The sequence below is a fragment of the Pagrus pagrus genome, assembly GCF_965226575.1.
Source record: "Pagrus pagrus genome assembly, chromosome: 12".
Classification (NCBI taxonomy): Eukaryota; Metazoa; Chordata; class Actinopteri; order Spariformes; family Sparidae; genus Pagrus; species Pagrus pagrus.
In genome coordinates this window covers 12348257-12364887 of record NC_140196.1, presented here as the reverse complement: position 1 = coordinate 12364887, position 16631 = coordinate 12348257, and the positions used below count along the sequence as shown (strand labels likewise).

Genomic DNA, 16631 nt, shown 5'->3' with positions numbered 1-16631 from the left:
ATCTGGATACACTCATTTTGTTTTCTCTTAACAAGCTAAATCTGCCTTAAAATGTCTCCAAAGTGTAGAAAATTGCTCCGAAAATGTCACAGCATCCTGCAATGATTAGGTATCTTTGGCCTGGGTTTCAACCTGTGCTGCAATTCATCCCTTGGCCTCTAGATGACCGACAAGAGGAGAAGCTTTGCTGCAGACCGACCAGGAGCAGCAAGTGGAGATAGCTTAAAGCTAACGCTAGCTATCATAACATTATTTACCCCCGTTTGGGGCTTTAATCATTCATTGGTTGCTAGCCCGTTAAAGGCTGGCTTCACTGGCCAAACATGCAGAAATATGAAAAGCTTGAAAAAATCGGAGAGGGTAAGTTTCGTACGCTTTTCTTTATAAAGTTAATATTAGCTAGTTACCCTGGTTTGCTTAACTAGCATGCAGAGCTAGCTTACGTTAAAGCTTGATTGTAAACCTTGTGCTTACTGCAACTAATTCCCTAGTTAGTTAACCATATACAAATCAGTGTGTGCAGTTTTTACTTACACTATAATATTTTAGTGACAAGATTTGCCGGAGGTTTTCTGTCCTACAGCTTATTCGATGTTAATACTAGCTACAAGCTAATGCTAGCACCTCTGAACGCTGCTATGCTCATTCATCAGTACGATAACTGAGGTTGAACTTTACGTTGTCCGCCTCGCAGGTACATATGGGACAGTTTTCAAGGCGAAAAACAGAGAAACCCACGAAATCGTGGCGTTGAAAAGGGTGAGGTTGGACGACGACGACGAGGTTTGTTTTCATAGTAACGTTTTAATTTCATTGAATGCTAGCAAGCTGTTAGCATGCTAGTGCTAATGAAGCTGGGTGTCATTTCTTTCAGGGGGTGCCAAGTTCTGCCCTGAGAGAAATCTGTCTTCTGAAGGAGCTAAAGCATAAAAACATTGTCAGGTCAGTCTGCAGCCCGAACTGAAGTCAACTTGTTGTTATGTGGGAGTGACAGGTTGTTTTTCACGGTTTGTCAGATGAGTTAATATACCAAGCAGTTTGCATTTAACCCTGTGTCAACCAGCATCAACTTAAAGCTGTCCTGTCTCCTCCAGACTACATGATGTTTTGCACAGTGACAAGAAGTTAACCCTGGTTTTTGAATATTGTGATCAGGTGAGATAGAGGCACCCCAAACACACCATATGTTTTGAATGTATACTTTCTCAGGCTAATGTGTGTCTTTCATCATCTGCAGGATTTGAAGAAGTATTTTGACAGCTGCAATGGGGATCTAGATCCTGAAACTGTGAAGGTAAAACAAACCTAGCCAATGAAAAGTTTCCCCAAGAGCGACGCAGCTTGGCTATTAGAAAGCGCCATGTTTGGCCTGTGGTTGTCATCGATATGTCAATTGCTGTCAGTTGTTTTGTCTCTAAACTCGTTCTCTCTCACTTGCAGTCATTCATGTACCAGCTGTTGAAAGGCCTCGCTTTCTGTCACAGTCGAAACGTTCTTCACAGAGATCTGAAGCCGCAGAATCTCCTCATAAACAGAGTGAGTGGTTAGGTGCATGTGGACTTTGACTTGGAGGCTGGTAAATATTCATAACTCCCTGTATGAGAAAATCATTTGAGAAAGGCAAACAAAAACAAACCTGTAAATTGTTAAATGAGTAACAGTTTGTGTGACACTGTAAAAGCGGTGTTAACATCCCATGAATGTATGATAACGTGTGTCTCTGTCTATAGAATGGAGAGTTGAAGCTGGCTGACTTTGGGTTGGCTCGAGCCTTTGGCATTCCTGTCAGGTGTTACTCAGCAGAGGTAGGTTGTACTTCATTAACACAGCAGGTGCTAATGACTGACTTGTTTCATCTGTGTGACATTCACATTGGCTTTTGGCACATTCAGCATCTGAAGAGAAACCAAGTCGCAGAATGACTTCTGAACAGTTTGACTGCTATTGTGGGCTTTTAGCTAATAATATGAAGAGATTTGTGCTCTTGAATTCAGGCTGTATTATGTCTGCATAGCAGACTTTTCAATCACAAACCACGTCCATGTGACAGAAGAAGCACTTCTTTTAGGTACAAACCTAAACCTGTTCACTCCCCTCCATGTTTGTTTGTCTTGCACATTTCCTGCCTGAAGCCATGTAGAAGAATGCAAAGCGTTGCCCAAATCATGAAAAAGACAGCCCTATGTATTTCTAGTTTCAAAACTGAATAATATGATTACAAATAAGAGTGTGCATGCACATCCAAGCCAAAAAGGCCAGGTGCAAAAAATGAAACGCACACTGCAGTGCTCCTAAATCCAGTTTTTATTTTAATGCTCTAAAGTAGTGATGTGCCAGGTGACACTGCCATGAGGTCGGCCACATGAGCAGTCTCTGATTAGTAAAATACAAGTGCAAAAATATTCATAAACACACACACAGATGATATTGCATATAGTCCCTAATAGATGACACTCAAACCATAAGATGGCGTAGTGCAGTGCCACTAAGTGTTGCTGGAAATCTCACTACCTTGGTGCATTAAATGAGCCATTTCATGTTCAAATAGAGCAATATTTTGGGCTGGACAACATGACCTAAAAATCTATATCTCTGTGTTAAAATTAAAATCAAATATGGCACAGTAGTAGCAATCAACTAGCAAACTGCAGCAGCAATTGCAGATTCATGGACACTTCAGCAATGTTCAGTATGTATCAGGGACACACGATTGTGTTTGTTGATGGCCTCAATTTGTTTCTCCAATGTCCTGAATCAGCTAAATTAGTGATTGAGGATAGGGTGCAACACACAGTAGCAGCTTAAGTAGTGTTTCATTTTTGTGTTGTTGCTGATGCCATCAAAGAAATGACAGGCGAGTCTCAGAAAGGTTTAGTGGTTTTTGGTTGGCTGACCTAAGGGCCCGGCGAGCCAATCTCAAGAGGGGACTCTTGACCCAGGGTGACACCGCTGATCTGAAAATGTAATAAACAGAAAATCTAGAGGGGAACAAAGCTTGAAGTTAGGTCATTTGAAAAGGTCACTTCAGAGGATGTATTTCCCCGAGACTCTTCTGCAAGAAGAAATGAATGGATCCTGCAGTGGTTTCACACTATGTACTGGATGTGATACATAACACGCTGCATAGATTAAACACAGTGGCTGAACGTCTTTTGATAGTATGGGAATTTTGTTTGAATTACAAGGATTATTTTTCACCCAAGTCGAATCCGTAAAAATCCAAGAAAATGGTTCAGGGTGGAGTTCATTAGTGTTCTACTTTTTATTAAGTTTTTATAAAGACAGATAAAGTTAAATTAAAGCAGTAACAGAGGTTTAATTCAGGCGCATGAGCATTTTTTATGCAAGAAAAGTGCATATGCAGAGTCCCCCACACTAATTTTGAAGTTCTTCTGCATTAAACTAGTCACCCAGATGAATTAAAAATGTCCCACAACCCACAGGTGGCTTTGAAACGGAGTGCTGCAGGATGTGTTGTAAAGCATTAAAAAAGGCATTAGAGCGCGCTCAATTTATGTCTCTGTGCGTCACTTTTTTGTAAATAAGAGATGAACTCTGCAAATGTTCCCGACTTCAACACTTTCAAACTACTCAACAGCTTAACAGTACGTTTATGTCATTCCGGTTGGAGGATTTCACAGTTTTACTCCTCTTTTTCTCTGTAAAATGACTTTGAGAAGTTGTTCTGCGAGTCTCTAGCAGGTGGTCTCATAATTAACTTCTGTACCGAGTTGAACTTTTATACTTTTCAGGCTGAAACAAAAGCACTGCTTTCAGTCTGCCCACACACTCTCTGGGAAACTTTTCTATAATTTGATTTTATGATTTTTTTACACTGTTCTGTCATCGCACCTCTTCACCAAACAGTTTCACATAACCTGGAAAAATAGATGTCTGTAAAACACTGGACGGTCGATTAAGCTGCAGTTTGTTAAAATGTCAAGAAGGTGTCGAGGGAACCAGAGAGCTGTTGTAAGATGACTGCTTACTGTTGGTGACAGTGCTTGTACAATTAGTGTCATGACAAAATAACACCCGCCTCAGAGAGCAGTCATCAACGCCGATGTCTGAACATTGTTAACATCAGTTAATGGTCGTGATAACTGCTGTAATTGGTCTAAGTCTAACACTTTACTCTGATCTGTTTGTAGGTGGTGACATTGTGGTATCGGCCTCCAGATGTGCTGTTTGGTGCTAAACTTTATTCTACCTCAATTGACATGTGGTCTGCTGGATGCATATTTGCAGGTTTGTTAAATTGCTTCCTCACTTTGTTTGTTACCTGGTGTGACTTGAGCACAATCCCAACGTCAGCACTCAGAGTTACAGACTTTCAGACTCATTCCCAGTAAGTCCACGAGGGTTTAGGGCTGTCTCTCTGTTAAATCGTCCAAGAGAGCTCTCTAGCAGACAATTTCAGCCCTTTATGTCGTCCTCTTATGGTCCTTTATTGATTTTTATTTTTTTATTTATCTCTATGTTTGCATTACTTTTCCTCTCTCTTTATTTTTCTGTGATATTGCCTGTTTTATGGCTTTTATTCCTTTTGCTTACAGCTTTTTTCTCATTTGGATCAGAAATATAATTGCTTTGAGTCAAGTTTTACTTTCCCCTCAACAAATAGTTTTTTTAATTAGAGGTTATGAAATAACAACAAGAACTAAAGTGAGATGACTCACTCCTTAGCTACTAACAGCATCAGCTCAGGAAACAAAAATGCGTGTTAATTTCTTTTGTTGAGCCCTAAAAATGTGCAGCTTGTAGAGTAAGGCAGGCCAGGACTGCAGTCGTAATACGTTATTTAAGCCTTTAGTGTTGTTATCCTGACATGCTTTAACTTATGAGAACACTTTGTTTTACATGTTGTTTGTGGTTTTGTGTGCTCATGTTTCATGTGGGCTTGAATCTGTGTGTTTTCTGGTGGATACGTAGAATAGTGTGTCCATCAAGCCGTGTACAAAATACTAATCGTATTTCATTTTGATCTCTTGTCCCATTCAGAGCTGGCTAATGCTGGAAGGCCTTTATTCCCCGGGAACGATGTGGACGACCAGTTGAAAAGAATCTTCAGATATCTTTTTTTGACAACTTTTAGTAGGTATTGATATTGGGGACCAATGAGGTTTGTTCAGACCGAACTATGGATCTAGTCTGTGATCAATGATTTACAAACAATGAGTCTTAAAAGGTTGGACACATCCCTCTGTTTTCAAGAAGTTTTTCTTTAACCACTCGGTACATTGTTGGGTACACCGACTGAAGAACAGTGGCAGACGATGACGAAACTCCCTGATTACAAGGTAAATTATTACCCACAGTGGATGGAGTATACACCATATGTTACTGTTTTTTCTGTTTCAAACTATTATTTACAGTTTCTTTTCCTACCTGCAGCCATATCCCATGTATCCAGCCACCACCTCACTGGTGAATGTGGTCCCCAAACTAAGTAGCACAGGACGAGATCTACTCCAGGTACGTTCGCTTTTAGCTTGCCAAATAAGTGGGTCCGCACCAGTGTTTGGCTTTGTATATACACATGCCCCGACATTCAAAAATGATTGTCATTAATAATGTTTCTTTTTAATTTCCGTCTGTGTTCTATGATTGTTTGCACAAACAGTTCAATAACTTGAGCTAAAATGACCCACCAGATGTTGCTACTATATTTTCTTGCTTGTCACAAATGTGTTATTGCTTTTTGCTGATTCAAATGTTCCCTTTCATCTCACCCAGAACCTGTTGAAATGTAATCCTGTCCAGAGGATCTCTGCAGAGGAGGCCTTGCAGCACCCTTACTTCGCCGATTTCTGCCCACCCTAAATGCTAAATTGCCTCTCACTAAACTTCAGCCGCCAGAATCAATCACCCTTCCATCCTTCCCTCTGTCGGGTCATTAGGACCAGTCCCCAACAAGGCAAATCCCCCACTGGTTTTCAAGCACTCCCTCCCCCGCTTTAATTCTGCTGTGCCTCTGTGTGGAACAAAGTCCTAGTGGCTCTGCAAGGTTTTAGGTTCTTTTTAAGTTGCAAGCCTGTTTAATTTGGTACATATACGCCTCCCGGTTAATTAGCACAAAATGCTGGAGGGTGCACTATGTGTTGCATTGAATACATTTTATACCTGTGGAAATGGTTGTCAACAATAAGCCCCACTGCTCCAATAAGACTGAAATTAACATGTGCAGTTTGTTTGTTTCTAATAGCTGAGCGTGAATGAAAATAGACCCTTTTTAATCTTGGTGAATTCATTTGAGATACTTGGATTTAGCTGCATCAGTTACTCAAACAGCCTCCTGAACATTCTGGTTTCTGTTGCTGTTGTGATGTATTTTGCCAATTTGCTTCCATTATTACAAAGTCTTAACATCAGTGGAAACTGTAGCTCGACCGATACAGGAGTATGACGATGATTTATCAGCCAGTATTAGTTATTTTTCCTTGATGAGATTTATTTAAATCTGCTTATTAGATCTTTGGCATTTCTCCTCTGTAGTTTGTTGTTGCTTGTTAGCCACAATGTATGCTGGTACTGATACGTCTGTGCTAATATCCACAGATATATTTGCTCTAAGTGGAGACCACAGTTTCCTGGGGCAGCTAACGCTACAATGCCGCTTAATTAAAGAGATTGATTTGTTAGTTTTAGAACCACAACGCAGCGATTCATTGGAAAGTTGTAAAGGCTTTAACTCAATGTCTCTTTTAAGGACTGTACGTTATTTTTGTAACACCAAATTTTACACGTCTGTAATTTCTTCAGGATATTTAACTACAGTATGTGATTTGGTACTAATTATTGTTACTGATTTCTTTCTTTGAAAGAACTTTTCTCGTTAAATCTGACTTTAATAATCTAAAGTTATTCTTTTATTATTGGAAAAGATGATCAACTTTCAGATTTTTGCATGTTCAGATGATCATTTGCACTCGGCCTGGCTGATATGTAACATTTTATATCCCGATATCATTCTGCTTAAATTTTGCGATAGATAATATTATCGTTGCTCAAGCAAATTGCGCTGGGTAATCTACTCTGAGGCGAGACCGCAAATGTATGGTTATTTTGCACTTGTTTCCAGCAAAGACCACATGTGGCCTCATTCAAATCCCTTGGCAGGCCATTTTCTCCCTCTTTAAACCCTAAAGTTTGCCTCATTAGCGAGCTCGCAATCTTCTTAGAAACAAAGTTGTCAGTGTATGTATATTAAAGCGTTGCGTGCCTGCTGCTACATCAGGCCAGTGTTTTGCTTTTCAGAATAAAAGCCCATAGATGCTGTAACAGCTTTTGGATATTTGTTATTAAAAATATCGCACATGACAGCAAATATCATGATGTTTGATAATATCGGCCCAAGCCTTATTTGCACTAAGACTCTTGAGGTTAAACTGGCTTTTAAACACCAATTAGTACCAAATCAAATACTCATGTCCTTGGAAACTTCCCAGGAAATTATTATTTTGAAATTACAGACATGTAAAATACACTTGTTTTTTAATTTTCTTTATTTTTAAATTTTTTAGACCAGAACAGACTTGTCATGCTCAACAGTAAAACTCTCTGTCCCACTACCTGTTACGAGATTGTATAATAGCACGGGAAGCTAATTTATAATTTTCTTTTTGCTCAGGCTTTTTATTTCCCTTTTTGTATTTGTCTTTCGTGCACTTTGTAACTGACAGTTTTATTTTAAATCGTCAAGTTATTAATATTATTAAATATGTTGAACACTGACAGCCAGGATTATAGCCGGTTATCAATAAATGGGCCAATATATACAGTATATATATGTTAATGACTAGTGGACCATTAGTGACACATACATTTTTTTCTTTATCATTATTGTACTAATAGCTTTTTTTTTTTTTTAATAATGCTTTTGTAATAGTTAAATTAGAGCTGAAAAAAATCCACTGATAATCTGTATTTTCATGATTGTTTTGCACCATTAGCTGTTTCCATTTGGTTACTTTATATTAACATGGTTAACAGCTTGCAGTGTTATTTTACTCCAGATTGTTACAGTGCTACTCATCCCATAAAAGCCTACATAATGAGCTGTTTGAAGTGACTGTGTTAATAGGGAAATGATTTATTTTCATTTAGCTGATGTAAGACATGATAATGGATGCATGTATTTATTAATGATGGAATGTCTGCTCATGTTTTTTGCATTCGTTTGATGTAGCACAGCTTCATTTGGTACAGAAACTCTCCTTTTGAATGACTTCATGATACTCGGATCTTTAGCGTTTAGCCGGCTCTTTTTAGGATTTAAAAATGTTTTGAAGGTTGTGTGTGTGTGGATTAAGTTATAATGACAAAAACACAAAAGCATTTGCTCTCAGTATTTCATTATCTCATAGTGACAGAAGATTTCAGACCAACTGCTGTAGAGTTAGATTTCCATTTTGAATGAAGAGTGGATTTTGCACTTTGCTAGTACATTTGCTTTTGTTGGTAGAGCTTGGGACAGATGTCAATGATTCTTTCTGTGTATATTTCAGCCAATAAGACAAATACATTTTTGCTTTTGAGATTTGAAGTTCATTCTTGACCTTGGGAGCAGTATTTGACAAAATTGTCTCTGTTCTGGACCTTTTCAACATAATCACAAGATCTCTCTCATCACATGGAGCCCGGCCGTCACGGAAATGATGTTCAAATTCTCTCGTTCTTGTTGTCTTTTAAAATTGAGATTAAAAGTTTATTCTCTACAGAACAGTAGCTGACAAATTCATCTCGCCACCAAGTCCATTGATGTAGTCGCTGTTGTGGAGCTCTCGATCTTATCTGTGACAACTGGGCAAACTCCATCTGCAGAGAGAGATGGTGAGATACGATTTAGAGCTCCACAACAGCTTCTACACAGACTCTTGTGGAGAGAATCATTCATAAGTCACCTTGACTATTTCAGGAACATCTTTGTTAGATCTATGACGGCAATGCTTTAAATTGTAAAAATGAAAGAATCCAGTAGACTGGATCTGGCCCTAGTTTCACTTGTAATTGTGTCAGCTTCAGTGTACAACAAGCTGGTCCATGTTTGATTAAACTGAATGTCAAAACAACAAAACTAACTAGTTAGTGACATGTCACTGTTGGATATATTTAGTTTACCCTAGACACTGATGAAACAATGCAGTACATGAAATGGGCACAGCAGAAAATGCCAGATAGGTGGGACCACTGCGTTAACACGATGCACTTACTACTGAAAATGACAACAGAAATAAACATGTTTTCTTATTTCACATGCAAATCTGCTCATGTAGGATCACATCGCTCAGTGTGGAGGTGATGACATGTCTTCAGGGCCTCATGACCATTTGACTTAAGACTGACTACGTTACACATAGTTAATTGTTATTAACTATTTAATGTACAGTTCAGAGTTAAAATCACATATCTACAATAAAATGCACATAAAGCACGTTAGAGCCAGATGAAGCAAGCTCAGTTCCCCAGAGATTTGTGCGCATGAAAATCTTGATGTTACAACCAGTCTTGAAGGCACATTTCACTTCAAGCCACGTTATATTTACTTAATCCCTACAAATTGATGGAAAGATAATGCAGTTTCCCCCACATCCGCACTGCATCTTTCTTTTTGAGTATTGCACGATACCAAGCCTGGTTTGAGTATTTTCTTCTATGCTATAAAGATTCAAGATGTGGTATCACATGATGTGGAGAACACTCATTTTGATTCATCTGGCTCCGAAAATACATTTTGGACCATACAAAGTGAATAGCATGGCTAAGATTACATTAAGAGACCAGAGATAATACTGTAGGAATACACAATGGTCATGCAAGGAAGAAAACGGGGCGATGTGACATAAATTATTAACTGTTAAATTAAATAGTTCAAATCTAGGTGTTGGGTGACAGAAATATATAGGATACTGTTCTCTACTTGGCCATAACTACGTGGTAAATATCAATCGAGCACAAACAGTTCAGTTATTAGTTTCTGCCAGTTCACATACACTCTGCTTTTCTCTGACTGGTAGTAAGGCAGGGGGTGGGGGGAGAGAGGTAAAGACCCAGGCCATTTTCACAAATCCTTCATCCACAGTTTTGCGGTAAATGCTGGGTCATTTTTCTGCTTTTTAACCTGACAACATGACACACACGCACACACTCGAAAAATCATCAAGGCAATGCAGCATCATCAGAATAGCGTCATCGCGTAACATGAATTGGCATCCGTGTCCCTTTTCTTCAGAATATACAGTCGTCATTATCATACATCTGTGTTGCAGCTGTTCAGTCATCGTCCATTCCAGATGTTGAATATGTCATGAATCGAAAATGGGAACCCAAAATATTTTCTTTTTCTCCACGTCAATTTGAACAGTTGGTTCTGATTCAGTGCACTTATTGCTCACAACAAACCACCACGGATACACGCTTTTTTTGTTTCCTGAAAAGTAACATTTCCATTTGGATAAAAAGTCTCTTCATGAGGTGATCGGAGTATTCGCTCTATTATATCATTAACGATGGAGGAGCGGTGAACACACCACGTGTTAACAGTGTGTGTAGCTAAAATAAGAGCCATATAAGGTAGTCACAACCATAGACGTCCGGTCGTTGGCTTTTCAAGTGATGGCTGATCTCCAAGGGTTTGTGCTTCACATCAACAGTCATCTAATACACAGACAACAGAGTAATAAAGCTACAGTGTTATGAACACCATTTACTTGATTGGCATTATTATACTTGAAAGTTTCACATTTATAAAAACAGAACTGTTCTCTGGATTTTCAGTATTTATAGTGAGGATATGTACCTACAAGTCCTTGACTGTAGTGTCACGGATTTCAATAACAGTGAACATTAACAGTAGAGGAAGTAGACTCACACGAAGAAGATAAGAAGAAAAGTTATGTACGTGGGTAAGATGGGTAAATATATTGTTTATTATACTTGATCATTTATACATCACAAACTGTTATTTGTGACTTATTACACGTTCTGGAATAATAAGAATAAGAATAATAAAAGGACACAATGGGTAAATTGTACAATGCATTTCTGTTATAAATCAACTGAACTGAATGGGGCTGAGCTGCGTGGTGGTTTTTAATGTTTTGAGGCAATTCTCTTGATTCTAATAAAGTCTATTCACTCGTTATAATCACCAGAAACTCAAAGACGGTCCACTCAGATAGAAAGTCCAAATTCCTTCTGGTGTAAGAACAGATGAAGAAACAGTTTTAACCATATATATCTATATTTATATATACAGTAAATAGATATATATATATATATTTGACCAATGTCTCACATGAGTGGTATAGAATTTCTTCATGGCATTGATTTGACTGCGGGTATTTACAAATTTCTGTCAAGTTTAGGAATGTCACCGACAAGCCTTTTTAAACTCTACTTATGTTCCATAGACAATAGATTACTATCACAGGGGATTGTGCTGATGAACACCTCTAAGACACTGTAATGAGAAATAGCTAGAATTGTTTAAAAAGGCAAAAAGGAAAGCCTGATTGTTTCTCTTCTAATGTATTCAATGTAAATAAGGGCCAACTTCTACAGCAAGCTGCATGCTAGCATTATTTTTTTGTGACAGTCAGCACAGCAAAACCATCCCCCCAAAAATAAGCAAAACAATAAAAATTGAAATGTCAGCTATATAAAGATAAAAAGATTACAATCAACAGCCTTTGTTTCGGCCTCCTGGTTCTCTTTTTTTTTTTTTTTTTTTACCTTAACTGTGTGTAAAAAGTGACTTAAGTTAACAAAAACATCCGACTCTGTAGTCCGGGGATCCACGTGGAACAAAACTAGATACTTGCATATATACAATCAAGTTCCTCCTCTGTTTTTAAATTGAATAAGCACAGTCGTCTAATTAATGAGGCAAAGCCTCATAGTAGCAAAAGGCAACGTTAAACACTTGTCTTGTGTTTTGATTCAGGTGCGAGAAGCTCTTTTAACCAACAATCGGCTCATTAAAGTCGAGCAGATTTCTAGAAAGGCTCTCCTGTTCAAACTGGTGACAAGTATAAGGTCACTCAATACAGCATTGTTTAGGTGCTGAAGACGTTAACACTTATAAGAAACTGCAATGCTACACATATCAATCCACATGTATTCTTTTCTCTTTTTTTTTGGATTGATGTACAGCAAAACTAGAGCAACAGTACTATGTAACTCATTTCACACAGGTCAGAAAGCCATTTTTTTTGGACACATTTATCTTCACTGATTGTATACTCTTGAGTGAGAAGAAAAACAAATCCACAAAATGAAACATGAATAAATTAACACTAATGCCTCGACATGGCAGTTAAACCTGAGTTCTGTTTTGGAAGTGGTCTCTTTTTCTTCTGATGATAGTATTCTATTTCTATTCAGGCATTGATAAACTCTACTATACGTCTTGTGAGTTACACACTCTGCTAAATACATACATTATTTCACAGTTTGCTGTCAAGTTCCCCGGATGTGCCGCCACCCCACCCACAACCCCTACTTTATGTCGTCAACAAGCAAACTCCTCAAAGTTGCCTAGAGTCGGGTGACGAGGTAACATGTTCGGCGTGAATCCGAGACTGTCCGAGTGACTCCGGAGGGTGTCACAGGTGCTCTGCAAAACAGAGGGGAAGGAAGGAGGGAAGACGAGTTCAACCGGGTTAAGGGAGGGAGGGGCGATGGAGGGGGTGATGATGGAGGAAAGAAATGAGCCACAGGTAAAATGAGAGCGACCAGGACAAATGGGGGGGGGAGAAAAACGTATGTGGCAAAGAGAAATTGAGCAGAAACAGAAAATAGATGAGGTTGATCACAATGATAGGATGTATAATCAAACACAATGAATGACAGAAACATATGTGGACAACGATGAGGTGGTGAATAAAACAGATTTGGAAGTCCCAAGATCAGCCACATCGCAGTGGAAAGCGAGTTTAAAGAAAAAATCAGGGGGAGGTGGGGAAAAGATGAATGAAAGGAGGGAGAAGAGAAAGAAAACAGCATATTTTTAGTCCTGATTTTACACTAGCATGTTAAACTGTTAAAGTTACGGAAGCTGAAAACATCCACATATGTCTGCATTTTTTTCTCTATGTGCTCCGTGAGTAGATAACCACTGGTAGTCCCCATTGGCAAAAAATTCGCTATTCGAGCAGACAAAGAACCATTTATATGTTGTGCAAACTCACTGCATGCAGACCTGCGATAACATCACAAAGTAATGCATCTAGTGATGTTATCTGGCGTGAGCCTCAAATGCATTGCCTCTAAATGGACCTCTGTGCTGCGGGGAAACAAATAGATCTCATGTGGTTCAGCTTTTTGTACAACAGTTCAATAAATACGTAATCTGTTTTCACAGGAGTACTGCGCTCTATCCTACGGGAAAAAAAGCATCATTATTCAGTGGAAGGAGCAAGTTTTTGCATTTTGCACAGAGTCGTATCTTTACTGGAGAATCCAACCAACTCATGTCTTCTGCTGAGCCGATAAAATACAGAAACACACCGAACTAACCTGATGTTAATAACGCTCGCTGCAGTAGAATAATCACCCCTCTTTTTGTTGACTGTCTACTAAATGCAACCAAATCATTTGTAGCCACTGAGGAAATGATGTATGAGATGGTATCAAGTATGTATGAAAGAGAGGGACAGCATGGGGAGGGAGCATCTATTATCAATGGGGTGTGCTACCTGGGGGCATGATTAGGCGTGACACCAGGGCTGGTTGGGTTCTCTGGAAACTCCTGGAATAGACATGATGAAAAGAAAGATGGGTGAGGGTGACTGAAATGAAAATAAACCACAATGCAAATGCTAGTAGTTAAAAACTTGCGAGGGAATACTGCAAGAGGTTGTTTTTCGCCTCATTTCATTAGGAGGAGGAGGACAGGTGTTCGAACTAAGATAAGAAGAGACAAGTTTTTCTAATAAGCCGGGTAAACAAAAGACAATTACTGCCATCCGTAAGTGTTCCCGATCATTGAGGACAATGACAGTCAAACTAAAAATAGAGTCAAATAAACCACTAAATGCATTACTTTACTGTCGGGCTGTTTGAGTGGAGATGTGACAATGGACTAGTTGAAAAAACGTTTATTGAATATGAGAGAAAAGAAGTACGAGAAGATGGTTTATTGTAAGCAGGTGAACATGACATGAATGGGAAAGAATACAGTAAATATCACACTAGTAAAAGCATGACACACTCTTCTTCTGCCACTTTTAATTTCTAAAAGCTGATTCTCCACAAGCCAGACTGACTGCATTAACCTCATTCATAACTCTGCTGCCTCGTTTTAACCTATCTGTGACCACTTCTTTCAATTTTTCCCTCCACATAAGCCGTCAAACCAAATCCTGAACCCGAGGCAAGTGAGCATGCACCACACAATCCACATGCAGACACAAACCCATGGCTTTTTCACAGATTTGAAGAAAAGTAAGTCGGATTGCTGGAAATGAAAAAGTCTTGGGCTTGTGCGACACACAACAAAGAATTAGACCTTGCATTTCCAAGGTTCTGCCAATAAGACTGGATGCAAACTGGTAGATACAGTTTGCTCAGGGACAAAACAAAACGTCTGCGCTTAACAGAAATCTGCTTAAATGCTTTTGATGAAAACAGCAGCAGAAAAAAGGAAATGTTTTAGCTTACAATGAGCTGCAGAGAGGGATTAGTGGCTTTTAGCTGTTATTTGGACTTGACCAGTGTTCCCCATGCGTTAGAATGCGGTTGATTAAGTGCTTTCTACAGTTTACAGTTTGAAATTAAGTTCTGTTCACATTGAGAGGAAAGTTAATTTGATGGCGGTTATATTGGCAGGTCAACAACCTTTTAAACAAACATTACATTAAAAATAAATTGCAAGAAAGGAAAACCAGACTAGAATAACAAATGACTACCCTGTGTCTGTTTTTCGTGTTGTGCATTCGGGATAAGCAAAGTCTGTATTTCACTCGTATTTACTGACATTATCTCCTGGACGTCCTCTGTAATTATTACAAATTACTAGAGGTCTCCTAGTAATACTAGCCCTGTTCAAATAGGTCTTAAGATGTACCAAATGTACCAAGTTTCAGATTGTCATATGTTTTTAGTGAATTTAGATCTGTTTATAGTAACGTGTAGGATATTCCACACAGAAGAGGCTCTATAGAGAACATTTCTCATCATACAAATTTTTTGTGAACATGTCACAAAATGTGTCACATCTATGACATTTTTTCGTTTTGTTTTTTGTCATAGCTGCTGAGCTACAAAAACAGATTTGATCCAGCCTCCACAGTTAGTCATGATGGTATCTTTCTTTTCAATGCATTTTTTACTTTATCTCTTGACAAGTTGTCGTGAGTCATCGTCGGCCATGACAGAAGACAGATCATATGCAGAACATTTCTTCAAAAACAGCAACTATACACTTTTCAATTATATAAAAAATGTGACTGATGATGATCAAAGCGAGACAGTACATTAATTTACTCAAAGCCTCAGCATTTGTTTTTATTCCTTCAACAGACAAACTAAGCTGAGTGACAATTATTAGAGATATTAATACATTTAGCCGTAGCTAGGTCCCTTACTGACTATTTTCATCCATTTTTCTAATAGTATGCAGCTCGCCATGTTCATGAGATACTATTGCTATATACTGATTAGGTTGTCAACATACATAACCAAATGAATATTTATACTAATATACAGTAAATAAATTACTTAACATTGAAAATAAAAGTGGACCCAATCAACTTCCTTGTGGGACTCCTCAGGAGTTGTTTTAACCATTTATTTGCATTCTTGCTTTGTTCTAACAGAGAGCTCCTCCCAGGCGGGAACTGAAGGTGAACAACTATCATTTTTAAGTTTGGCATTAAGAAAACCATGATCAATAACATCAGTTTTAAACTTGCCTGAAATGAATAAGCTCAAGTATTTTTTTCTCAGCACAGTGAGGGTACTAATGGTTCTATAACTGCAGACTCTCCATCTTTTAGTAAGAGTTTGATTCAGCAGTATGTGATGAACATTTGCTGATTACTGCTGTTAAGAAGGTGCATTTCAGTTATTAATAATTTCTTCCCTGCTCTGGATAAAGCTTACATAACAGTCTGCAGGAGAAGTGGAGGGCCGCAGTGTTAAACCGCTGGGCTCGACAAAATGCTAAGATTTAGGGCAGGACCAAAATGCCACACATTACTCTAGTTTTCATTTTGAAGTTAAAATGGGTTTTACTGCCTTGAAGGCTTTGAAAAAAGAGTTGATCATGAAATGTTAATAAAATCTCCAGACCTCTTAATCTTGTTCTGCTTTCAGCTCATTCTTCTTTCCGCACTTGAATCCACTTGGATTTTTAATTCGCTCTGATCACACTGCCAGACATAAAGCCAGTACAAAAAACAGCTTTTTCTGCTCTAAGTGAGCCGCAATTTCTTGATTGACTGTGAAATCAAGAAGCTACTGTACTACATATTGTGTAAGTATTTAAAAGTGGATCGGTGTTTGGGTCAACTGAGGTAATACAAACCGAATATAAGAGCAGTTAATGAGTCATGATGAAAATGTAATCAAGAGTAGGTCAGACAGTTCACTTGTGCTTGTCCATGAACTGTAGTTTAAGGAAACTCGGT

The 16631-nt window shown here is 38.5% G+C and overlaps 2 protein-coding genes across 7 annotated transcripts in view; one reads left to right on the top strand and one right to left on the bottom strand.

The window, feature by feature from the left end:
• The first annotated feature begins 162 nt into the window (after positions 1-162).
• Positions 163-8537, top strand: cdk5 (cyclin dependent kinase 5). Its single transcript, XM_084369396.1, has 12 exons — positions 163-360; positions 695-783; positions 875-942; positions 1095-1155; positions 1238-1294; positions 1441-1536; positions 1731-1805; positions 4152-4248; positions 5002-5073; positions 5242-5300; positions 5395-5475; positions 5737-8537. The coding sequence occupies exons 1-12, from the start codon at positions 324-326 to the stop codon at positions 5821-5823; spliced, it is 879 nt and encodes a 292-aa protein (XP_084225522.1). The 5' UTR covers positions 163-323; the 3' UTR covers positions 5824-8537.
• Positions 7848-16631, bottom strand: part of asic1c (acid-sensing (proton-gated) ion channel 1c) — a 108048-nt gene continuing 99264 nt past the window's right edge. For 4 of the 6 annotated variants that reach the window (XM_084369394.1, XM_084369395.1, XM_084369390.1 and 1 more), the window contains exons 10-11: positions 13698-13750; positions 10906-12616 (exon numbers count right to left, since the gene is read on the bottom strand). In XM_084369394.1, the coding sequence (XP_084225520.1) occupies positions 12538-12616; positions 13698-13750 (132 nt within the window). In that variant the 3' untranslated portion in view covers positions 10906-12537. Of the gene's footprint in view, positions 10657-10905; positions 12617-13697; positions 13751-16631 lie in introns of those variants that run through there. The other 2 variants (XM_084369393.1, XM_084369392.1) reach the window with 2 other exon arrangements.